General features: G+C 34.9%; 1 protein-coding gene across 1 annotated transcript; it reads left to right on the top strand.

Moving 5' to 3' along the window:
* The first annotated feature begins 1,810 nt into the window (after positions 1–1,810).
* LOC140437256 (uncharacterized) lies at positions 1,811–26,807 on the top strand. Its single transcript, XM_072526671.1, has 2 exons — positions 1,811–1,944; positions 22,218–26,807. Exons 1-2 carry the CDS (start codon positions 1,870–1,872, stop codon positions 26,430–26,432), a joined length of 4,290 nt encoding a protein of 1,429 aa, XP_072382772.1. The 5' UTR covers positions 1,811–1,869; the 3' UTR covers positions 26,433–26,807.
* The last annotated feature ends 16 nt before the right edge of the window (positions 26,808–26,823 follow it).

Below are 26,823 nucleotides of genomic sequence, written 5' to 3'. Positions count from 1 at the left end.
TTTTATTAGAGACCACTTCACCCGATAATTCCAACGTATTTATAAATTATTTTTTGGTCGAAATAATCACTTCTAATATATATTATATATATATATATATATATATATATATATATATGTTTATATATATATATATATATATATATATATATATATATATATATATTTATATATATATATATATATATATATATATTTATATATATATATATATATATATATATATATTTATATATATATATATATATATATATATATATATATATATATATATATATATATTGCAGGACAAGTAGCTTCTAAAGTATCTTTTGAGTTATTATTTCCAAAATCTTCATTTTTTATCTCAAATTCTTCATTCTCGATTTGGATATTTATGGTTTCTTCTTGTCTTTACCCTTATTCATCTGAAGCTTCATCTAAAATTCCTGGATATTCCAAAGATTAGATATCTTGTTCAACCTATTCTATTTGTTTTTTTAGCTCAATATTTTTACATGTCTGACCGTTGCAGTGCAGACAATAATCAGAACATTTGAGCCCATGTTTGATACAACTGCAGGTTTTCGTGGAATCTTTTTTACATTTGCAACTAATATTTTTTAATAACGGTCAGACTGTAAAACCTGCTCTGTTTAAATAGGATCAAGACCATTTTGAGTGAGCTCCGATCCCCATTCTGTAGCATCCATTGTATTTTCAAGCCACTGCTGTACTTGGAAATATACTCGAAATTGTTGCTCATCTGCTGATTGAAGTTCTTGACAAGACAATGATATTTGTTTAAATACGAACTATCTGTCACTTATGGCTAGGCGACAAATGCATGCAACCATACTTTAAACTCCGATATCTTGGCAATTAATGACCCGAATAATTTTTTTTTCAAAGTTCCATAAGTGTACAAATTTTGAAATTGATATCTATGAAATTCGCGAAAATATTTTATTTATTTATAAGCCAAAACAATATTTAAAACTTTTCCCTAGGCTCTCCAAGATAATAGATTTAATACACAATATTGTTTGTGTCAATGGTCTTTGCAGCCGAGACACATTAATTTAAATAAAAACAAAAATTTCAAAGTGTGTTTAAAAGCTTGAGCCTTTGTCATTGTCATTTATACTTATACGTGTGGTGTTGTCTGTATTTGTCATTATTTTTTTTGTCATATTCATTTTTACGCCGACTGCTCGGATAGTTAGCGAGATTTTGGCAAGGTTCAGATCACAAGATTTGTTTCACTTTTTATAAACATATTTGTAATAAGAATAAAAAACGTTATGGAAGACATGTTGCGGCTCCCAGAAAATCTAGAGAGATGGATTTTTTGGGAAAATCTAGCCCTCTAGATTTTCTCAAGAAAAAAACTCCAAGAAAAAAAAATCTCAAGAAAACTTTGCTGCAGTAGGAAGAGAAAAGGACTTTTTGGCTGAGTAAAAGAAGTTTGAAATAATGTTATTTAAACTATAATAAATTATAGTTTACAATCCAACACCAAAGTCCATGGGTGATTAAGTATTGCGAAAATCCGGAAGATAGGTCGCTCCGAACATATTCTATGATAAAATGTTGATCCATGATTATAAAACTACTTTTTTATTTTTACCTTTAAACAATAACCGTCGCTTTTGCATTATGATAATTTGTCAATTTTGTCAAAGTACAAATTGTTGCAAATTATTGAAAATAAATTTGAGTTTAATTATATTTTTTAATTATTTTATTATAAAGAGTTATTGTTTAAAAGAAGGTAATTATTTAGTTATTTGCCATTTTATTGCATATTTAGTAACGCCTTCTCATATAATCAAGGGTAACAATGCAATACAATGAATTGTTATTAAATAATTTTAGTCTCTGTTTAAAATGATTTTATCTACATTTTTCCTAATTATTTTTTGTTATAAATTGTCTAATGTAAACTGCGCATCCAATTTACTGGTAAGGATATTTGTTAGTTTAGTAAATCATTATCTGTATACCATTTACTGTTTTCACGAGGAATAAGCCATAATTTTACTTTAAAATAAGTTTATTTTGACGTTTCGATGTCCATTTCGGAAACCGTACTTGAAATACAAATCGATCAAATTTGTTCATTACCCTTTTTATTTTTTAGCTTCGGAACAATATATTATCTTTTTTTTATTTATAAAAAACTTGTTTTAACCTACTAAGGTTATTAGCGGAATGTAACAGTTGTTAACTACACTTTGCTTAGCAAATTCAAGTATTTTAAAAACAAAAGTAGGTTATCTATAGTTTTTTTTTATTTAAAATGTCTTTAAGATTCTTTGGTAAATGAAATTTAATTCTGTGACAATTGAACTTTTCGCACTTTTTCACTAGCACATGTTTTACCGTAAGGGGTGAACCGCATTCATCACAAATTGGGCGTTCTTCTTTCTTAAACAAATGTTCTTGAGAAAACTGGGTATCTTGAGTAAACGGGAAATACTTATTCGCTTTCGTCTGGATACCTCGGGTAGTTGCCATGGTCCAATCTTATTTTTTATCTCCTGAAGTTTTGATGGTGTGGATTTCCATTTATTGTTCCAGTTTTCGAATAGATGCTTTATGAAGTAGCTTTTTAGATCCATACTTACTTACTTACTTACTTACTTAGATTGGGGTGATATAAATATACTGTTGTCGTTTATAGCTTCTTTAGCATTTTTATCTTCTGCTTCATTACCTGCTATTCCTACATGTGATGGGACCCAGAGAACATTGGTGCTTGTATCTTTTGTATGCAATTTATTTACTTCTTCCTCTATTAATAAAGCTAATGAATGCTACGTGTATATTTTCCTGATTATTTGTAGTGATGATATAGAATCTGTCAAGATTAATAGTTTGTTCATCCTATTTGCATTTGTTTTCCTGTTAATATAGTTGCAGTATCTTGAATTCTATGTTTGAGAATTTCTGTTCTGTTAATTATTACCACTCCGACTTCATTTTCAGTTTTAGGCGCGTCTGTATAGTATACTGTGTAATCGGAATGGGAGTAAATTAGATTTCTGAAGAGTTGTATGATAAGATTAGGGTTGGTGCTATTTTTTTGGAATAGTTATAGACTGCAATTGACTGTGGAATTTTTATAATCCAAGGTTAAGATGAAGATATATTTTTGTATTGATATAAAGGTGGAAATTTCTTGCAGTTAAGTAGGTTCATTGCATGATAAATTCGTTCTTTTCGGCAATCTTTCTGTCTCGATTCTTACTACAAGACCAGCCCAGCGCCGTCTCTGAAGTTTAACGAATTCCTAGATCGGTGTCTCTTTGAACAGTTGGTAGAGTTCATGGTTGTACCTGGATCTCCATATTCCGTTTTCGTTAATAGGTCCAAATATATTTCTTAGGACTTTTCTTTCGAAGACTTCCAGTTTTCTTTTTGTCTCTTCTGTCATCACCCATGTCTCGTATGCATAAGATACTATTGGTCTGATAATAGTTTTGTAGACCCTGATTTTCGATCTCCAGTGTGTGTTTTTTGAGCGGAACACATGATCGGGTGAAAAATAAGCTTTGTTTCCGTTTACTATTCTTCTTTGGATTTCTGGTTCTTCTGTTCCATCCGTCTTTAATGCAACTTCTAAATATGTGAAACTTTCTACCGTTTCAATATCGTCCTCTAATTCAACTGTGCGACTATTTCCCCTAGCTCTTGCCTGTGTTCATTTTTTTGTCTTTTGAATATTTATTTCTAGTCCGATCTCTTTTGCTTTGTTTTCAATTGTGAATGTATTTCTGCCGCCTCTTCTGTTCTGCGAGACATGATGCTGATATCATCGGCATAGGCGGCAATCTGTATTGATTTATTTGTTAGGAAATTACCTCTTCCTATATTCAGCTATCTTATCACATATTTCAAGGTCAGGTTGAATAGTGTCGGTGCCAGCCCGTCTCCTTGCTTTAATCCTTGGACTATTGTAAAGTTTTCAGTGTGCTCATTTTGGACTCTGACCGACTTTCTAGACTTAAAATTTGTTGGTAAGTATGCTACCCTGTTATTTTTTTAACTTTTTTTCAAACCGATAATATATTTGCTGTTAATGCTAGATATGTATTCCTGACAGGATTCTTGTTTGCTTTTTGTGTGATTCTCCTTGCTTCAGCTCTACATTTTTTGTACGCTGTTAATAGATCAATATTTTTGTACTTTTGTATTGATTCCACTGTAGAAATCAATATTGAGCAAGAAAGACTGAAGATGATAAAAAGTAAAAAATTCAAACCTTGGATGCGCCCAACGAATGAACTTGACTTTGAAAAATATATCACCAGTAACTTACTCAGAAATACAACAAGAGAAGACGTAAATAACCTAAACGAAGAAATAGTAGATACATTAACACAAGCTCAGGAAAAATTTGGCCCTAAACATGGAAAAGAACAAAAAATTAGTAAAGAAACGAAACAAAAAATGGAAGATGGTAGAATGCTGAGAAGTCAAGGAAATGTTGACTCACAAGATATAAACAGCATCAATAAAGAAATCTCTGAAGCCAATAGATGGGATATTAGAAAATACAACAACGAGAAAATTATAAAAACTATAGAAGACAACAAAAGCATGAAAGCATTGAGGAGAAAAATGGAAAATGGCAAAAAAGAAATCTTCCAACTTAAAGACAAAAATGGAAATATTATCTCAGATAGACCAAGCATATTACATATAGTGGAAAGTTTCTATGAAACATTATATAAAAGTCAAGTTATTCCAGAGCACATCGAACAACCAATACATAATGTAGGATCGGAGGATATACCAGATATACCACGAGAGGAAATTCAACATGTCCTCAAAAATATGAAAAATAATAGAACTCCGGGGGATGATGGTGTAGTCATTGAGACAATTAAACTAGAAGGTCCACTTTTGATGTCCCAATTCAAACACTTTTTAATCTATGTCTGCATAGTGAAAACATTCCAAGTAAATGGAAGAATTCGGTTACAATCCTCCTCCACAAAAAAGGGGATAAATCAGATCTCGAAAACTATAGGCCAATTAGTTTGCCTAACCACCTATACAAGCTCTTTACTCGAATACTGACAAACAGATTAGAAGTTAAACTCGATTTCTATCAATCAGAAGAACAGGCAGGATTTCGAGCGGGACACGGAACAAACGACCATTTGCAATGCCTTAAAACCCTAGTTGAAAAGTCTATCGAATATAACAGACCACTTGCTCTTATCTTTGTCGACTTCCACAAAGCATTTGACACAGTCGAAACAGTTGCTATCTTAAAAGCACTATCAGAATGCAGAATAGATCACAGGTATGCAAATATTATTCGAAATATATACGAAAATGCGACAACAACCGTTAACCTCCATTGCATGACTGAGAAGATAAAAATTGGCAGAGGGTGCGGCAAGGAGATACCTTGTCGCCAAAACTATTTATAACAGTTATGGAGTACGCATTTAAATGGCTAGAGAGGGAATCAAAGGGTATTAGCATCGATGGAACGATATTCAATCATCTCAGATATGCCGATGATATTGTTCTCATAACAGACAACTTAGGAGAAGCCAGAATTATGCTACAACAACTACAGCAAGTAACCCAGAAAGTCTGTTTAAAAATAAACTATGGAAAAACAAAAATGATGACCAATCTCGTCCCCAATGAGCTAATAGAAATCGAAAAGTCGCCCATAGAACTTGTGGAAAAATATGTGTATTTGGGTCACGAAATAAGGTTAACGCGAGATAACCAAACATGCGAGCTACTCAGAAGAATAAGTCTGGGTTGGGCTGCATTCGGAAAAATGAGAGACGTATTTAAAATAAATATACCGATCCATTTAAAAAGAAAAGCTTTTAACCAGTGCGTTCTACCAGTCCTCACATACGGAGCAGAAACCTTAACTCTCACAAAAACATCAGCCAAAAAATTAAGAAGAACACAACGAAAGATGGAGAGATCAATGCTTGGAATAAGCTTAAGAAATAGAATAAGAAACGAGGAAGTTCGTAGACGAACCGGAGTGGAAGACATTATCGAACATATTACAAGGCAAAAATGGAGATGGGCAGGACATGTTGCAAGAATGAAAGACGACAGTTGGACAAAAAAATTGCTTGAGTGGAGACCACGGGCTGACAAGCGAAGCCGAGGAAGACCCCTCAATGCGATGGACCGACGACCTCAAAAGAATCGTGACCAATTGGATAGCAGAGGCGCAGAACAGAAGCAGATGGAAAAGTCTAGAGGAGGCCTATGTTCAACAATGGACAACTCAGGGCTGATTGATGATGATCGACTCAAAATTGTTTTACTTAAATGAATAGCAGTCCCACATTGTGTATTCTACCAGGGAACTGGTTTGTGTTTCTTTAAAAGTTGTATCATTATCTTTGTTTTCAATATTCTTTTCTTCATTTGTTTCCATTTTGATGCATACAAATATTATCACACAAATATCCTGTCTAACCATCTCTACCGATTCTCCTCTCCTAATCAATTTTGTTCTTGTTTCTTTTTGTGTGCTTAACATTCAGTACCGTATACAATAACCTGGCTTTACGTTATTATGAAATTTACCTTTCAGATTTATTGGAATTTTTCACACAACTCACCACTCACTTCCTTCAATTCTGTCTCATCATCATCATTATTATCGATCGTCCAATATTCGCTTTTTTGTGCCATCTTGTACCGGCCTGTTTCCTTATATGTATATAGTCTCATGGTCCCATCTTAAATTTGGACATCTTCTTGGTCTTTTGACGCTCCTTGGATGCTACAGTGTAATTTTATATAATTTCCTCGAAGTGTTCCTTTCATCTTTGTGTTATTTCTTTCTCATTTTATATTTGATTTCCTTGTTTATCCCTAACTTTCGTCTCGTATATTTCGTTGTACTTTTCCTATTAGGTTTCGTATGATTGTATATTGTGTTCGTAGGTCGATCTTCGAACTTCTCTTCTTTCGATCCTTCCTTTTGTAGGATTTCTTCTTTTTAATTTTTTTTTCCTTTTTTCTATCAGTTTTAGAGCATCTTTAGTTATCCATTTTTTATTTTCTCTTTTTTTAAACAATTGCAATTGTTTTATTCGCTGTATTTATCATTACTTTTTTAAAATGCTTCTATGTTTCTTCCATTGCCTCTCCAGTTTGTTGTGATATGTTCGGTTAATTGCCAGTTTCTCAGTGCATGTAATTCTTATACTTTCTTGTTTTAGGGCATTAACGTTGTAATTGTTCCTTCTGTTGGTTTTTTGGTTTTATCTCTGATTAATTTTATTTTTAGTTTCGCTCTAACTAGCATGTGGTCTGACCCCACATCAGCACCTATTAAGCTTCTGACATCTTGCAACTAGCTTCTCTATTTATATTTAATTGTTACTTATTTATTATTAAGTTTTTGTACCTCCTTTCTGGTGATTTTTATGTTCCCTTATGTATCCGCTTATGTTTAAATATGCTTCCACCTATTAAAAGTTCATTTTGTTTGCAAAATTTGATTAGTCGATTTCCATTGTCATTCCGATATTCCCTTTTTTTTCATCACTTGTTCATGTCCTGTATTATCATTGCGAATTTAGGAATAAAGTCTCCGATTATTATCTTCATATCCCTCCTAAATTTATTGTTAATCTTATTATAAGTTGTTTGCAGTTGTTCATAAAATTCGTCATTCTCATCTTTTTATTTGTGAAAACATATACATTTACTACTATAATGTTATAGTATCTTGCCTTCTTCTTCTTAAAGTGCCATCTCCCTACGGAGAATGGCAATCATAATGGCTATTTTTATTTTTGAACTTGCTGCTCTAAACAAATCAATCGATCTGCATTGATACCAATCACGTAGATTCTTCAACCATGGGTTCTGCCTTCGGCCAATAGATCTTTTTCCTTGAATCTTTCCCTGTATTATAAGCCTCAAAATTTCATATTTTGGTCCCCTCACCACGTGGCCTAGGTATTCCAGTTTTCTGGTTTGTATAGTAGTGATTAGTTCTGTTTCTTTACCAACCCTCTCCAGTACTTCTTTATTTGTAATTATATCAGTCCATGATATTTTTAATACATTGCGGTATAACCAGAGTTCGAAAACCTCGATTCTTTTTAAATCGCATTTTTTTATTGTCCAAGTCTCAGCTCCATATAATAATATTGAAAATATATAATAGCGAATAGTATGTAGTCTGATCTCAAAATTTAGATTTTTGCACGTTAGGAGTGGCTTCATTCGTATTGTTGTGAATTTATTAAAAGGTTCAATATTTATAACACTTACGGATTTAATTTATTTCTTTATTTATATTAACTTATCTGACAATAATTTATTATATCCGTACGTAACAAATTCGCGAGCGCGGGTGTTGAGAATTAACTGGCCCTCCATATAAAAATGTTGTATTTATATACGAAATCCTGATATACTAGAACAGCATCGAAAGATCGCATTGTCTTGCATCGAAAAATCGAGAAGCATCTAGTTGGATGATTCACCATAATTTGAATCTGGATCCTTCGCTAAAATTTCTACAATAAAACAGAATTATTAGTGAATAAAAACATGTTTTAAAGGTTAAAACTATGACTCATATTTTTACGTAACATTGCCCCCCTCTCAAAAGATGGTTCCTCCTGGAACCTTGTTGGGACTAGAACTGGAACGGTATGCTGGTATCGGCAACTGGACCCTCTTTTACAACTTCCAGTTGTATAAAAATGACAAGGGACGGTTTTCTCTCCGCACCAGTAACTATGCGGATTGCAACAGACTAACACCTGGACTTCGGTGTCTTTAAAGATCTCCTCCACCATATTTCGGATAACCCTCCAATCTAATTGGCGGCACTCCAACTTTGGCATGGCTAACTTTTGCACGTCGGACTCTAGTACGTGCCCTCTCAATTGAAGTAAGGCTTCCCATACATCTCGGTAGGTAGGTTGGTCACGGGCAGTGTCTTTTGTTACCAGGTAGAAAAGGTAACGTGATGCATCTTGGAGTTTCAAGGTTTTACCGGGAGCTGGCACTTGGCATTGAAGTTCTGCAACTCGACCAAACTTCCTTCGAAAGACGGATGCCAACCCTGGTGCGTCTTTGATACTGGCCGGGATGGTAAGGGCCAGCGAGTAGTCATCGGGGAGCGCGAGTAGATCTTGCTTTTCTTCAGTGGTAACACCATGTCTCGCTTTACCGGTACCTCCATAGGCACCCATGAATTCCTCAAACGTGAGGTCAAACACATCTTGGACTTGGTTTACTTCCACTTCTTCATCTACGTCGTGGTCACCTTCGAAAGATGCCAACCGGTTATGGTGTACTATCATCGGCTTTCCCCTCGGAATCTTGCTTATTCGGTAGATGACATCGTTGATCTTCTCCATGATGAGGTATGGACCTTCCCAAAACTGCTGCAATTTGGGAGAACAACCTTTTCGCTTCTTGGGATTATACAGCCATACTTTGTCGTTCTTCTTAAAGCAACCCTTTTCGGCTTGTGTATCGTACCGTTTCTTCATTCGGTCGCTAGCGATCTGAAGGTGGGAACGGACCAACTCATGTACATCGTCCATTCTTCTTCGTAATTCGATCACATAATCTTCACCTGCTACATCTTCTCCAGGTCGACACCCAAATTCTAGATCACAAGGTAGTCGCATTTCGCGTCCGAATAGGACTCTGGCTGGTGTCTGGCCCGTTGATTCGTTAACAGCAGATCTGTAGGCCATTGTGAAGAACGGAAGGTATTGGTCCCAGTCTCGCTGATGATCGGACACCATCTTTGTCAAATACTTGCCAACTGTCCTATTCATTCGTTCTACCATACCATCCGATTGCGGATGATACGCGGTAGTTCTTGTTTTCTTCATGCCTAGTCTATCACATATTCCTTGGAATAGATCACTTTCGAAGTTCCTGCCTTGGTCACTATGGATCTCCAAAGGCACTCCAAATCGGCTGATATATTCTTGGATCAACTTATCTGCAACGGTGGCGGCCTTCTGGTCTGGAAGTGCGTAAATCTCGACCCACTTAGTGAAGTAATCCATTACTACCAACATGTACTTGCCCCCATTTTCACTTTCTGGAAATGGCCCTGCAATGTCCAAAGCTATTCTTTCAAACGGGCTTCCAACATTATATTGTCTCATAGGAGCTCTCCTTTTCCGGTGAGGCCCGTTACTCGTAGCACAAATAGTACATTTCTTACACCAGTCTTTTACGTCGTCGGAACTGTTCATCCAATAAAACCGTTCCCGAATTCGCTGAAGGGTTTTCCTTACACCAAAATGCCCTCCCGATGGACTGTCGTGTAACTGACGAAGTACTTCGGCTATTCTGCTCTTTGGGATCACCAACTGTCTTCTCTTCTCTGAACCGTCATCATTTTCCAGGACTCGTTTAAGCAAGCCATCTTCGATGATAAATGAGTCCCACTGGGCCCAATACGTCTTAACTACTGAGCATAGGTTTGATATTTCCTGCCAAGGTGGTCGACGGTTTTCCTCTTTCCATTTTCGGATTTTCTGTATAACTGGATCTCTCTCTTGTTCTTCCCTTATCTTAGTAGGCGTCCAGTCGTCGTTGACAATCGTCGTTCTTAGCACTGCTGCTTCCTTGGATTCCGTTTTGTTGCAGTGAGGACACTCTGCTGGGCATGGCCTTCTGGAAAGAGAATCAGCGTTTCTGTGGCTAACTCCGGCTCGGTGCTCAATCTTAAAATCGTATTCTTGGAGTCGTTCGATCCACCTGGCTATCTGACCCTCTGGATTCTTAAACTGCATCAACCACTTAAGGGCGGCATGGTCGGTTCGGATTAAAAACTTCCTTCCATAGAGGTATTGATAGAAGTGCTCTACTGATTTCACTACTGCCAGAAGTTCTCTTCTCGTGACGCAATAATTCCGCTCAGGTTTTGAAAGGACTTTACTAAAATATCCGAGGACTCGTTCCTGTCCTCCTTGAATCTGAGACAGCACTCCTCCAATTCCCACGTTACTTGCATCCGTATCTAAGATGAACTCTCCTTCTGGCAGTGGATACCCCAAAATTGGTGCTGTTATTAAATGCTTTTTCAACGTTTCAAAGGCATTTTGGCAGTCTATATCCCAGCGGTATTCTCTTGCTTCCTCTGTAAGTCGCGTTAATGGCTTAGCGATATCTGCAAACTTCTTAATAAACCTCCGGTAGTAAGTACATAGTCCAAGAAAACTTCTCACTTGATGTTTGTCAGTTGGTTTTGGCCATTCCTTAATGGAATCGATTTTTCCCTTATCCACGGCCACTCCTTCTTTACTGACTATATGACCCAGATAATTGACTTTACCTTGGAATAGCTGGCACTTCTTGGGGTTTAGCATCAATTGGGCAGCTTTAAGTCGATTAAAAACGTTTTCTAAATTCCTCAAATGATCTTCGAATGTCTCCCCCAAGACGATTATGTCATCTAAATAAACCAGGCATGTTTTCCAAGATAACCCTCTCAACACATTTTCCATAAGCCTCTCAAATGTCGCAGGAGCATTACAAAGTCCAAATGGCATAACGTTGAATTGCCACAATCCAGATCCTGTGGTGAAGGCTGTCTTTTCTTTATCGACTGGGTCCATTTCTACCTGCCAGTATCCAGACTTCAAATCTAAAGTAGAAAACAATTTACTTCCAGCCAATGTGTCCAATGTGTCATCGATCCGAGGCAGAGGATAACTATCTTTCTTGGTAACGTTGTTCAGCAAACGGTAATCCACACAGAACCTCGTTGTTCCGTCTTTCTTCTTAACCAGGACCACCGGAGAGACCCATGGACTCGTAGAAGGTTCTATCACCCCGTCTTTCTTCATTTCCTGAACAATCGTTTCAGCTTCCTCTCTCTTCGCCTGTGGTAATCGTCGAGCTGTTTGACGAATTGGCTTAGCATTACCAGTATCAATTTTATGCTTAACAACGGTAGTTCTTCCCGTCTTTCCTCCTTTCGGTACGAAAATATCACGATACTGCCGAAGAAATTCCCTTAATTTCCTTTTCTCCATCTGATTTAGAGACTGTCCTGCAACTGCAACCATTTGGTCGAATTTGTCGTTGGAATTATCAGATGTTGTCGCCTGACGAATTATGGATGTCACAGGTACACAAGTTCCTACTTTTGTCTCTTTCTTTATGGTCACTGGGTAGTCGTTGACATTGATAAGTCTCACAGGAATTTCTTTAGCCGAAGTCACCAATTCCTTTCCAATTATGATTCCACGGCCAACCTCATCGTCGTGGTTCCAAGGCTCCATCATAACAGGTCTCCCTTCGTCTACAATTCCCTGTAGTCGCGCTACTATGATCGTTTCGCTTCTCGCAGGCACGACTGTATCTTCTGTAATGGCTGCTTGCACAGTGTTGTCATTATGTGGATGGAGAAATACCTCCTCGTTGCCAACTTTGATTACCTTATTCTTAAAATCCAATTGGAATCCATGCATATTCATTACGTCCATTCCTAATATAACATCCTCTTCGATGTCAGCAACTATAACAGTATGGACAAACTTTTCTGCCCCAATTCCCAATTGTACCTGGATTTCTCCATGAATGTTGGCATTTTCACCTGTAGCGGTCCGAAGTCGTAACCTCGTTGGTAACAGTTTCTTTCGGCTGTTTATAACTGTCGGGCGTATAATGGTTCTGGTCGCTCCGGTATCCACCAACAACGTATGCTTTTTACCATTTATGTCTCCATCTACATATACACTATCTTCACGACATTTCAAAGAAGCTATTAGTATGAGAGGGTCTTTGGAAAAGTTTTGGGTCGAAGCTGCCCCCCTAAGGCTGACCCGTTCTAGTTTTCCTGATGGTGAGTTTCTTGATTTGCGTCGTACCTAGGGTGCTTACAGGAGCTTCGTACGTGTCCTATTTCGCCACAATTCCAGCATCTGATGGTCTTCGTTTTCTTGTATGTCATGCTTTTCATCATATTAACGAGCTGGTCAAGTTTATCTTCATCTCCTACCTCTTTTACAGTCCTAACTTTACTGTACCCGCCAGAGGCCTGCGTAGCTGACTCGTATTCGAGGGCGGCGGATAGGACATCAACCAGCGTCTTGTGACGAGCTAATCGCAGTGTTCTCTGCATTTCATGATCACGAAGACCATCAATAAACGTTTGAACGGCCAATTTTTCCATCATGTCTTCGGGAGCTGTTGGATAAGCATATCGTACTAATCTGGCAATATCTACCTCATATTCTTGAAGAGCCTCATCTTTCTTCTGTCTACGATTTTTAAGCTGTGACTGATATACATGCTCCAAATGTTCGTGGCCATATCGCATATTTAACCTCTTCTTCAGTTGTTCGAAATCATCGGTCTCCTCTACGGCTATGGTCTGAAGCACATCTAAGGCATCTCCTCGAAGAGCGATAGTCAGGTTTACAGCCTTTTCTTTTTCAGACCATCCATTTGCTCTTGCGGCTGATTCGAACTGTTTCATGTAGTTGTTCCATGATGATTTTCCGTCGAAAGTTGGGACTTTAACATGAATAGAACCTCCACTTCCTTCAAATTTCGGCCGTGTCTCCAACTTAAATTTCGTCTCGTCTTCTTTTATCTCCACTGTAATCGGATTGTTACCTCTCTCTGCTGTCCCTGTTTCTTCCATCTTCCTTTCCATCTCTTTAATCTTTTCTTCGAAGGCCAACTTATCGGCAGCAACTTGGTTTTTTAGCGAAGACACTCTATCGTCAAGAGCAGATATTTCAGAAGTGACTTTAGAGATGTTAGCAGAAACTTTGCTTTCCAGAGAAGAAATCTCGTTAGAAACTTTGCTTTCTAAAGAAGCGATGTCGCCGGATACTTTGTTCTCCAATGATGCGATGTCGCCGGAAACTTTGGCTACATCAGAAGACACTTTCGAAATATCGTCGGAAACTTTGTTCTCTAATGATGCGATGTCGCCGGAAACTTTGGCTACATCAGAAGAAACTTTCGAAATCGACGAGAGGACAGCATCTTCAAATATATAAGTCTCTGGATCTAGTCCTTCTTCTAGCAAAGCGTTCTTTAGTCGTTGGACTAACTCAGCCTTTTTTCCGGTAGAAGCTAATTCTCTGTCTTCAAGATGTCTTCTTAAATTAGTCACTGTCAGCTCATAAATCGTAGCCATTTTCACAATTTATTTTATATTCACTTGTATTATTATTATAAGTCTAATTTATGTTCGATCCCACTTCTGACACCATTTGTTGTGAATATATTAAAAGGTTCAATATTTATAACACTTACGGATTTAATTTATTTCTTTATTTATATTAACTTATCTGACAATAATTTATTATATCCGTACGTAACAAATTCGCGAGCGCGGGTGTTGAGAATTAACTGGCCCTCCATATAAAAATGTTGTATTTATATACGAAATCCTGATATACTAGAACAGCATCGAAAGATCGCATTGTCTTGCATCGAAAAATCGAGAAGCATCTAGTTGGATGATTCACCATAATTTGAATCTGGATCCTTCGCTAAAATTTCTACAATAAAACAGAATTATTAGTGAATAAAAACATGTTTTAAAGGTTAAAACTATGACTCATATTTTTACGTAACAGTATAAATGCTGATCTGGCAATCTCTATTTGCCTGTTTATTTCTGCAGTATGATCATTGGTTTCATTGATCAAAGTTCCCAAGTATTGATATTTTTTACTTGTTCTATCACGTTACCATTGATTGTCAGTAGGTGATGTATATTTTGTGGTATTTTTGTAATTAGCATGTACTTCGTTTTTTTAGCGTTTATATTATTTCCCATCTCAGCACTATTCATACTTAAGCTTTCGATAAGATGTTGTAGATCTTCTATACTCGTTGCTATGATCACACTGTCGTCTGCATATCGTACGTTGTTAATTAATTTTCCGTTAACGGTAACTCCCGCTTTGATATTATTGAGCGTGTTTTGAAAAATTTCTTCAGAATATAATCAATTTGAACTATGGCACTTTGGTTCCAATATAATGTCTGCACTATATTTATGATTTTACTGTCAATGCGCTTGTTCATAAGTATTGATATTAGTTTTTCATGTCTTACTTTATCGAAAGCTTTTTCGTAGTCAACAAAGCACAAGTGTAGTAGATCAACATTTACATCCCGACATAGTTGAATCAATATGTTTATGGCGAATAGTCCTTCTCGAGTACCCATTCCATTTCGGAACCCGAACCGCGTCTCGCTAATATTCTTCTCTGCCTTTCGTATATTCTCTTATGTATTACTTTTAGCAGTACTTTTAAAGTATGACTCATGCGGCTCAGTGTTCAATAATCAGAGCACTCTTTTGCTGCTTGTTTTTTAGGGATGGTTATACATGCTGACTTCAACAACTCTTTTGGTATTATTTCTGTATCGTACACCGTGTTGAATAAATCTGCCAATACTTCCAAGTTATCCTCTTCCACTAGTTTTAACAGTTCTACCGGTATTTCATCTAATCGAGCTGCCTTATTGTCTTTAGAGTTTTTAATAGCATATTTGATTTCATCTATCGTGATCTTCTGTCTCTCTAAAGGATTTAATTCTTGTATTTTCTGCATTTCACCTCTTTCATCTTGGAAAAGTTCTCTAACGTACTCCTCCCATCGCCTTATTTTCTCTGGTAAATCTATTAGAAGTACTCCTTTTTTAAAATCCCCAAGGAATCTAAGTTCCTGTAGTTGGCTGTATACGATATATAACAATTTTTTTTATTAAAAATCCTTTATAAAAGGTATATAATTAAAAAAAAAAAACCCAATCGGGCTATATCACAAAACGTTTTCGGAATCCATATTCCATCATCAGTGCACCTAAAAAATATATACCCACTTAATTAAAAAGAACATGAGATTTAAATTTTGACCAAGGTTAATACAAAATGTGGTTAATACTTACTAGGTGGGTATACATGTATTGAGCAACTAAATATGTGGATAAAAACCCATTAAAAATTGTTTTTTAATTTGGTTTACATTATAATGGTGATACATTCTATGATGTTAAAGTTCATGGATTTGGTAACATGGCGACGTATGACTCCACGTGAAGTGCTGGTCCTGAGACGATGTGTCTACGAGGACCTGATGAAAGCAACTGATTGAAATGACAATATTGACATGTTAGGACGGAAGTCCAAACAAAGCAGTCAGTGTAACTTTATGTGTTAGTCCGATTAAGACAGAAGCCAACGCTATTTAAAAATTGAAAAAGTTAAAATTAAAATATTGTAACAGTAGCAACCATCAATGTGTTGACGTCATTCACAGATGTCAATATAAAACAAATGAATTCAATTAGAATTTAGAATAATAAAGTGCACAAAAATCTAGGAACACACTGAATAGCATGAGAGCAGTCGAATAACGGATTACTTGGCATATAATCCTACTCAAAATAATTTTACAAAATAGCATACTTCCGCTATTGATTACATCATTAAAAGATTGTGAGAATAATATCCAGAAGGATTAGTTCAGTTATAGTTGAGAATCAAATTTGTAGGCAGTAGATTCTCAGAAATGTGAATGCGATAATGAATAACGAGATCGTTTCCAGTTTGTGATGATAGATATTCTAGTAATTAATATTTATATCATTCACATGCAGCAAAATGCAGACAAAAAGAGCCCTAGATAGTAAAATGCAGGACGCAAGACCAAAAAGGAAGGCGTATAATATTTATATACAATATATAGAAAAAATCTAAAAGTATGATAATATTCTGTGTAAAAGTCATTTATGACAACGTCGTGTTCTTAGAACCAATAGAAAAGAATATTAGATCAGCGTTGCCATAAGATTTCAATTTCTTTTAATTTCAAAACCTTACCACACTTTTTCAGACCTTGATTCAGCCAATTATCATATAATTTCACTTTTTCACTTTAAAGGGCGAAAAGTACACTTTTCGCCCTTTACGACGATACTCTCGGATTTCTTATAAGTGATGTTTCCGTCACAAGATAATTTCATCTTTTTCTATAAGAACACTGTTCCTGCTTCTTTTCATATATTTGATGTAAATTTGCTCTAATGTTCGCAATAAAACACATCATAATATTTTAGCTATTGAATCATCGGCATTTATTTTGACTTCAACTTTCTTAAAGATTGGGATTTCGTTCCGAAAAAAGAAACGTGGAATTTCGACCGAATAGCATATTTGGAAAGTTTCTATTAAGCGTGGTGTCAGACAGGGATGTGTTATGTCACCGATGTTGTTTAATGCCTACACTGAACCAGTTTTTGAAATAGCGTTAAATAATCGCCGCGAAGGTGTTAAGATCGGTGGTGAAATTATTAACAACATCAGATACGCTGATGACACCGCAATAATGGCAGAGAGTCTAGAAGATCTTCAAACCCTGCTGAATGCTGTAAACAACGAATGCACTGAAAAGGGCTTAACAATCAACGCAAAAAAAAACAAAATGGATGGTGGTCGGAAAAATTAATATCGAAGACTCAGTACTAAGATTAGATAACAAAATCCTGGAAAGGGTGGAACACTTTAGATATCTGGGTAGCTGGATTGACTGCAGGGTTGAAAGTGACGAGGAAATTTCAACCAGAATAGAACTCGCACGGAAAAACTTTAGTAACTGGCGTTCTGTATTAGGCAGTAGAAGTCTGTCATTGACCACACGTCTAAGAGTATTAAAATGCTACGTCTGGTCCACTTTGTTCTATGGATGTGAAACCTGGACAACAAAAATAAAAAATCTTAACAAATTAGAAGCGTTTGAGTTATGGTGTTACCGTCGCATGCTCAGAATCCCGTGGACAGCACACATATCTAACGAACGCGTGCTAGAGACCGTGCACAAAGAGCGAGCATTGATCAACATCATCAAAATGAGAAAGGTCCAATACTTCGGTCATATAATGAGAGGATCTAAATATCGCTTACTCCGGTTAATCATTCAGGGTAAAATCGAAGGAAAACGTTGGGTCGGAAGAAAACAACTGTCCTGGCTGCGTAACATTAGACAATGGACAGGTCGAACGGTCGAGGAACTGTTTCATCTAGCTGCCGACCGAGAATCATTTCATCAGCTTGTCAATATGACGATAGCCAACGCTTGAATAAAAGCACGGCACACAAAGAAGAAGAAGCATATTTGGTGTCATCTTCAAGCTGGATGCATTTGCTAGCTCTAGTTTCAATGTTTTCAAGAGATACATTTTCCGATTGGCCTTCCCTTTGTTTAAATTTTTTTAGAATTCTGTATGCAGTTCTCGTCGACACTTAATTCAAATCACTACACAGAGTAACTCCATCGTTGACCAACATATTTTTATTTCTTTCTTTTTATTGTATATAATAGGTTTTTCTCCCATCGAAAAATTTGGTCATCGTTTACTTTGACTGCTCTTGCCTTCCATATTGCTCACATCACTAAAATACGTAATTACTGCTTTGATAATCTAATGAAATAATTGGACGGATTTAAGTATTTTATCTTACACGGAAAGATGTAATAAAATTTTACAGCTTCCTGTTTTCACTGTAGAAAAAAAACTACTGTCTAAAAAATGTAAAATATTTACAATGTGTTTATGTGAGTCGTGTTCTATTTACTTCGATAGAAAAACAACGATAGAAGCCCCAAGGAAACAGAACAAGAGGAAGGCCCCGTAAAAGATGGATAGACGACGTAGAGAGGGATCTTAAAACCATGAACATCAGACAGTGGCGAAGGAAAGTATCCGACAGGGCAGAATGGAAGAACATTGTTAAGTAGGCCAAGACTCACCAAGAGTTGTAGCGCCATTAGAAGAAGAAGAAGAAGAAAAACAACTGAATCTCTGAGTTGCCGGCTTTCATCGACGATCGAGGTTTTAGGAAGGTTTAACTATTACCTACTAATCTTAAAATTATTTATTGTAATTAACCTAAATGTCAATAATAATCATATTCCTACATTAACATGGTACAAACTATAAACAGGTTTTCTTCAATATAAGTATACTATAATTCCACTATTTGGAAGAGTGATTTTATCGTTTGAAGTCAGAGAAGTGGGGAAAGACGTATGAAAATCCGGTGGCGTACACTCACTTTTATTTAAACGTTAATTATATTATATTTTTTAAATAATATTTGTTCGAAATAGGTAACAATATAAATTTATTTACAGGTTTTTACTGACGTTTCGATCTCTATATCCAAAGAACGTTTTCAAAGATATACACGATAGTTACATGTATTTTATTTGTTTATTATTATATATTTATATAATCTTATATTATTTATTTGCTTTTTTTTTCTAACTTTAAAAACGGTCTCTGGAATATAGATCGAAATGTCAGTAAATTAAAGATTTGAATATAGTTTGTGGCTTATTCCCTACATTCCCCTAAAAATACAGAATGCCATAAGCAAAAAGCTATAATTGATGGATTCGACCGTTACTTGATGGAAATTCATTTTATGTAACAATAAAATACTGAAAACTTTGTTTTCGATTCCACAAAATTAATTATAAAATCTTATCACTACAGCTGTTTCGTGTACCTTTCTCAAGTGATCTATTTTTGGTATGCATTTACACTTTATAGTCTTTAACGAAACCACTTTAAAGTCTTTAACCAACTTGAGACAAACAGTTCTCACCTCCTCAACCTATTTGGTTAAAGACTATACTGTGTAAATGCATACTAAAAATAGATCACTTGTAAAAGGTACTCTGCCGAAACAGCTGTAGTGATAAGATTTATAATAAATTTTATGGAAGTTTCGAAAACAAAGTTTTCAGTGTTTTATTGTTATAAAAAGCTATACAAAAATAAATAAATTTGCAGAAAAGTTATTAATGCTACCCGGCTGTCGCGAAAGGTACGCTAAAACGTCTATTGACGTGACCTGATCAGGTTCTAATTTTGTTAAGATTCTCCTAAACTAGCGCTCAAATACTTCGGAAGTAATTTCTTTATGATAATCTCCTGTTTTTCTTGACTTATATGAAGCAAGCCATCATCAAGGAACCCTGTATCACTTCCTATATGGATAATGATTAAACGTCGTCCCTTTCCTGCTGGAGCTTTTAATCCTGTAAAGCAGCCTTCTATAATTGCTTCACGTTTACCTTTGACATTTAAATCTTGCCAATCTTTTCCAACTGTATGACCTTCGTTAATTCAGGTTTCATCTAAATAATATGTTTTCCGTTTAATGCTGCGAAGTGTGCGTATTTCTTTAAAATATTTTCTTTTCCACACAATAATTTCTTTTTTTTTTTTTCAATAACACACTTTTTCTGTTTTTACATATCGAAAGTTCATTTCGCGCATAGTTCTGATTAATACTCTACGAGATATTTTGGGTAAAAAGTAATTGTTTTCGAGCCCTTTAGAAATTTTTTCAGTGTTGGAATTTTACTCCGAAAATAAAATGTCTTTTCTCGTCATCCAAAACAATGTTTTTTCTACCTCTAGTTTTACATTTTACTTGCTTTTTATTTTCCGATGTACTTTTAGGCACATGATAAATACAGCTAATGGATACTTTTGTTAAACTGCTACAAATATCGACCGCTTGGCTAATATTTGATGCCATTTTTCTGCATCCTGCAATTTAATTCTTTCATATCGTATCACTACCTTCTCTTCTGACGTTAATATTTTGCTGTCTTCTCTTGGAACAACTCGGATGTTCGTCCATTATATTTTAATAATCACAAAATATAATTAAAAATTTACTATAAAACGACAAGCTCCACTAACACTAGGATTATCACCACAAACTTCAACCTCAAAAATATAATCACAAAAGGCAACAGAAGCGCTCCCGCCAGCACCGCTTATGTAAATGAACGTTTCTTGTTTCGGCAGGTGCGGTGGTATTTAGTGATGTAACGAATGTCAGTTTTTGAACATGCGAATGCGAATATATGCCACCGACATTCGCGAATACGAATGCGAATATTCAGTTTTTGTTAATTTGGCAATTTTAATTGTCTCCGGCACTACCGGCAGTCTCATTTGCGTGAGGTGTGTAGTTAGATAAGTTCAGATAAATTTATTAATTCAGCAATTTTCAGAACAATTATACAAATCATGTACTGTATTACTTTACAGTGTAGTGTACATTATAATATGTATCTTGTTCCGAAAATAAAAATCAGCTGAATTAATAACTTTATCTGAACTTATCTAACTGAAGTCGAACTGTTTATGTTTGTTTGTTTAAACTCTTTACATAAAAACACATAGACTATTTTTAATTTGTAGTTTAATAATTCTTAGACTTTTTCAAGATGATTGTCTAAAATTAAAAACTTTTGGATAATAAAAGTTTCAGAGAATAATTTGTTTTTGTTTGTTTACACTGCATCATTTATTTTTTGTTTTCTAATTTTATAGTTTTCTAAGCTTGTAAAATAAAGTGAGTTTTCTTAATAAAAAAACTGAGAAGTGAATGGATTTTAATTTTATTAACATAATCTTCAAATTATTTTTTTTTATACATATTCAAATATTGTCTATACATACACAAATTTTCGCGAATGCGAATGCGAATGCGAATATTCGTTACATCACTAGGTGGTATTACCGCTACGATGCTTTACAAATTCCCAAGTTGCCAAGTTTTTGAAACGGAATGGGAATGAAATGTAACATATCAATTTTTATTTTATAAACTTAAATATGTAAAAAAACTGAACATGTTAATAAAATTTATTTCAATACAATTTTGTGCTCAATTTTTACTATTGAAAAAACTCATTTTTTTTTAATTTTTATGTCAATTATAATCGCTGGGTCGAAGAATTCAGGTTTGTATGACCATAACTGCTACTTGTGAACAAGAATCGGCTACACTGTACGGCCTCTTGTGGTTACGTCTGCTATAGAGAAGCACAAATAAATGTACTATAATAATAATTATACATTTTATGATTTCTGATGAGAAAACGCAAATTAAACGGGTAGTTTTCGGGGGCCGGTGAGTACATTTAAATTTAAGGACAATCGGCGTTTAAACGATGAAATCACTCTTCCAAATAGTGGAATTTTACTATAGCTTTATCGAAACTTCTTATGAAATATTTTGTACGCTATTGGAAGACCTGCAATAGTGCTACAACGTCACTTTTACTTATAAAAATTCAAAAAATATTATTTTATACGTGCACCTTGTATTCTTATATATTTCCTTTCTTTATTAAAATTTGTTCAGTAATTTTTTTTCTAAAATATTTCAGGTATTTCTAGAAGAAGACAAGCCTTTATCTTATGGACAACGAATTTCTAAAACCCATAGAGGTGATAAATTAGGTAGACATGAAAATAATTGGATTAGTATTTTGCAACACAATTCGCAAATGAACGAACCTACGAACAAGTTGTTTGACACATCAATATTTAAATCTATACTCGAAAAAATAAGAAGTAAATTAATCTTACCACCGTGGTCTAATGACATACTGGAAGATAATATTAAAATATATCCTCTGTGGTTGCCTAAAGTAACCAAACAATTTAATACTCCTTACAATGGTTATGTTTTTAATCCTAATTCCAAACTTCCAAAAAAGGACTCCAAAGTAAAATCAGACCATAAAGTGAAAAATATTTGGCCATATAATTATGTAACAAGAAAAGAGAGTAAGCCAGTTAGTCCCTCTATAAAAAAATTTGTGAAAACACAAAAAAAGTCAGTTGACAATCTTAAAAATAAGTACATAAAAAATCTATTTGAGCTGCCCTCAAAAAAATATAGAAGCCAGCACGTCTCGTCATCAAAATTTCCAACGAAACACGGAAATATTATAGTTGGTACCGTTAAGAAGAAATCATTACAGAAACGTGAAAGACAATTGCCTGCAATAAAAAATAGTAGCATGCACGAACATATTTCTTTAGAGAAGCTTGCAGTCAAAAATGAAAGTCAACCAATTAGTTTTCCTAAAAGTCAGTTATCTTATATTCCGTCGAAATCTACCGCAGGGCAACATAAACCAACGTTGAATACCAATTCCAAAATTAGAAGCAAATTAGTTTCCAATAGACGCCACAACTCTCTACCACAAATTAATTCGTCCTCAGAAAATCCTGTACAAGAACATAAAATCAAACTTAGAAGTGGACAATTTATGAGTCCGACCAGCGAATATGTTGTACACCATCCCAAAATGAACCATACAATAAATCTTGAACCCAAGCAGTCTGAAATTTCAACAAACAGTTCATTAATGGACAAAAAGGACCCTTCTAATGTTAATGTCAATCAAACACAAATTCTCACAGATCAAAGTTTTCTAACAGACAATTTAGTAATACCACAGAATCGAATAATTAACTCGTCTATAAAGGATAATATAATGCCCACTGCTGCGACATACAAAGACGTTAAATACCATGATAGAAAACATGGTAATGATTTGCTTGGCAATTTTAAAGTACCTGTAGGACCAAAACCTGTTGATAATTCATTAATAAATTCTATATATACTAAAATAAAAAGTGATGAAACGTCTTCTACTCAAAATTACAACTTTATAATAAATGAAAACATTAAACCAGTTTTTAATAAACCTTTCAGTATTTTAACACAACAAGAAGAAAAGATCCTTAATAAACCAACAGCTAAGTATGAAAAAAATTTAAATATAATGACAGTTACATCAGCATATACCTTTGTAACAGATAATAAGATTCAACAAGTTCATACTACAACTTCCGACATTGAAGAAGAACGGAACCCTGTTCATGTCCCAGTAGTCAATTCGACAAGAAATATATCGACGGTTAAGTCTGCAATAAAAAAGAACATAGTACCTACTTCTCAGACCGATAGCTTTAAAAGAAACTACAATAGAAAACAGTTTGAGGGCTTACCTTTAGACTTAAACGCACAAATGGAACAAAGTCTTATTGATATTTCAGTAGACAATTCTACAATAAACAGCGATGTAAAGTCTACTACTCCAACCTTTACCTTAGTAGGGGACAACAGTACACAACTATTTGATAACTTACCTTCTAGTGGTTCAGTAGAACGGGACGGAACACATGTGGATTCCTTTTACAGACGAAATCCCGTACAAGAACATAAAATCAAACTTAGAAGTGGACAATTTATAGATCCGACAGACAAATATGTTCTTCACCATCCCAAAATGAACCATACAATAAACCTTGAACTCAAGAGGTCTGAAATTCCAGCAAACGGTTCTTTAATGGAAAATGAGGACGATATTACTAATGTTAATGTCGAACAAGCACAAACTCCTATGCATTTTTTAATTGACGATTTAGTAATACCACAGATTCGAATAATTAACTCGTCTATAAAGGATAACTTAATTCCCACTTCGTCAACGTACAAATATGTTGAATACCACGATGGAAAACAAGTTGGTGGTTTGCTTAGCCATTTTAAAGTAACATTAGAACCAAAACATGTTGATATTTCACTACTAAATTCTAAAATAAAAAGTGTTCCACTGTCTACTACTGAAAATTACAGATTTATAGAAAATGTCAGCATTAAACCAGTTATTAATAAACCTTTCAATTTTTTAACGCAACAAGAAGAGAAGATCATAACTGATCCTACATATAATTATGAACAAAAGTTGAACATAATGCCTGCTACATCAGCTTATAACTTTGTTACAGATAAGATTCAACAAGTTTATACTACATCTTCTGACTTTGAAGAAGAACGGAATCCTGTTTATATCCCAATAGTTAATTCGACAAGAAATACATCAACGATTAAGTCTAAAATAAAAAATAACAAAGTATCTGCTTCTCAGACCGATACCATTGAAGGAAACTACAATAGAACACAGTTTGAGGACTTACCTTTAGTCTCTAACGCACAAATGGAACAAAGACCTATTGATGTTTCAGTAGACAGTTCTACGATTAATAGCGATGTAATGTCTACTACTCCAACCTATACCTTCGTCGAAGACCTTAACAGTACAAAACTATTTGACAACTTGCCTTCTAGTGGTTCAGTAGGTCCAGAAAGAACATATATGGACAATAGGACTCATACTATAAATTCCGACTTTGAAGAAGAACGGAATTCTGTTCATATCCCAATACTCAATTCGACAAGAAATACATCAACGATTAAGTCTGAAATAAAAAATAAGAAAGCATCTGCTTCTCAGACCGATACCATTGAAGGAAACTACAATAGAACACAGTTTGAGGACTTACCTTTAGTCTCTAACGCACAAATGGAACAAAGACCTATTGATGTTTCAGTATACAATTCTACGATTAATAGCGATGTAATGTCTACTACTCCAACCTATACCTTCGTCGAAGACCTTAACAGTACAAAACTATTTGACAACTTGCCTTCTAGTGGTTCAGTAGGTCCAGAAAGAACATATATGGACAATAGGACTCATACTATAAATTCCGACTTTGAAGAAGAACGGAATTATGTTCATATCCCAATACTCAATTCGACAACAAATATATCAACGGTTAAGTCGGCAATAAACAATTACTTAGCATCTGCTTCTCAGGCCGATACCATTGAAGGAAACTACAATGGAAAACACTTTGAGAGCTTACCTTTATTCTCTACCGCACAAATGGAACAAATACCTATTGATGTTTCAGTAGACAGTTCTACGATTAACAGCGATGTAATGTCTACGACTCCAACCTACACGTTCGTCGAAAACCACAAAATTACACAACTATTTAATAACTTGCCTTTTAGTGGTTCCACGACGTACAGATTTGTAAAACACTATAATAATAAACAGGTTACTGAGAGAGAACAAACCACTCTTCCTATGTCAATACCCAATTTTGGAACAAAAGATGATGTAATGTCTACTACCATGACCTTCAACGCTGTAGAAGGAACAACAAAGCCTATGGATACACCAGTAGCTAATTATTCAAAAATATATAACATGATGGATGCTTCTTCTACCGACAACATTGTAGATCATAATAGCAAATACGCTAGAAGCTTACTTTATGATTATGTAGTACAACGAGAGCCAAAATTTGTTGACATTTCAGTAAACAATTCCCCTGAAAATGTTCAAAAAGTGACATCTTTTACTTCAAAGTACAATTCTGTAAATAATCCTAATAACAAACAAATCTATCGGTTACCTTATCATCTTGCAAGGGAAGGAAAAGAAAGACCTCCTCTTACCCCACTAGCTAATAGAGCAACACATAATGATTTAATTCTACCATATGGCTTTGGAATAAACCAAAAAAATAAACCTTTCGTTACCCTAACAGTGAGTACAATAAAACATAAAATGGAATCCATAAACAACTATTTTGGAATACCTTTAGAGAACTCAGTCGTAGTTTCCTATACAGATGTATTAATTACCAACCCAAAGAATCCTTACGTGGAAGGAGAAAGTAGCTTTGGTTACAATCCAGTTATTCAATACATACCTTACTACTACCAATAACCTTCACTGCAACATACCGAAGACTTATAATGATGGTTCCGTACAAACCAAATTCAAATATGCTCCTTCTAAGAACATCCAAATTTAGACAAAACTGACAGTTACAACTTGTAAAAATATGGCAATATTTTCTTTAAGAGATTTATACAAAGAATAGATAGATTCATGTAATGCTTACACAATCATTACAAAAAATATATAAAGAGAAGTAAAATAAAAACTATCTAAAGTGTAAGAAATTCTATTATATCTTTGTTAGAATATGTACATCTCAATTGCATGTAATAACTCAATTTTTTTGTTTAATATAAAACTAAAAAATTTTGGTGACTTTATATGTAATATTTCATTTTTTGTGTTTTATAAAAATCCAAAAGTTGTTCGAGTTTTT

This window comes from Diabrotica undecimpunctata, chromosome 3, assembly GCF_040954645.1.
Source record: "Diabrotica undecimpunctata isolate CICGRU chromosome 3, icDiaUnde3, whole genome shotgun sequence".
In the NCBI taxonomy this organism is placed as follows: Eukaryota; Metazoa; Arthropoda; class Insecta; order Coleoptera; family Chrysomelidae; genus Diabrotica; species Diabrotica undecimpunctata.
Note: the sequence above shows the minus strand (reverse complement) of the source record. Positions and strands in the feature narration are given on the sequence as shown.

What these genes read in the sequence shown, in the direction of transcription:
- LOC140437256 (XM_072526671.1), top strand. Translation starts at nt 1,870, where the DNA reads ATGATTTTATCTACATTTTTCCTAATTATTTTTTGTTATAAATTGTCT. An exon ending in ACTGCGCATCCAATTTACTG is followed by an intron (nt 1,945 to 22,217) that starts GTAAGGATATTT and finishes AAAATATTTCAG; the next exon opens with GTATTTCTAGAAGAAGACAA.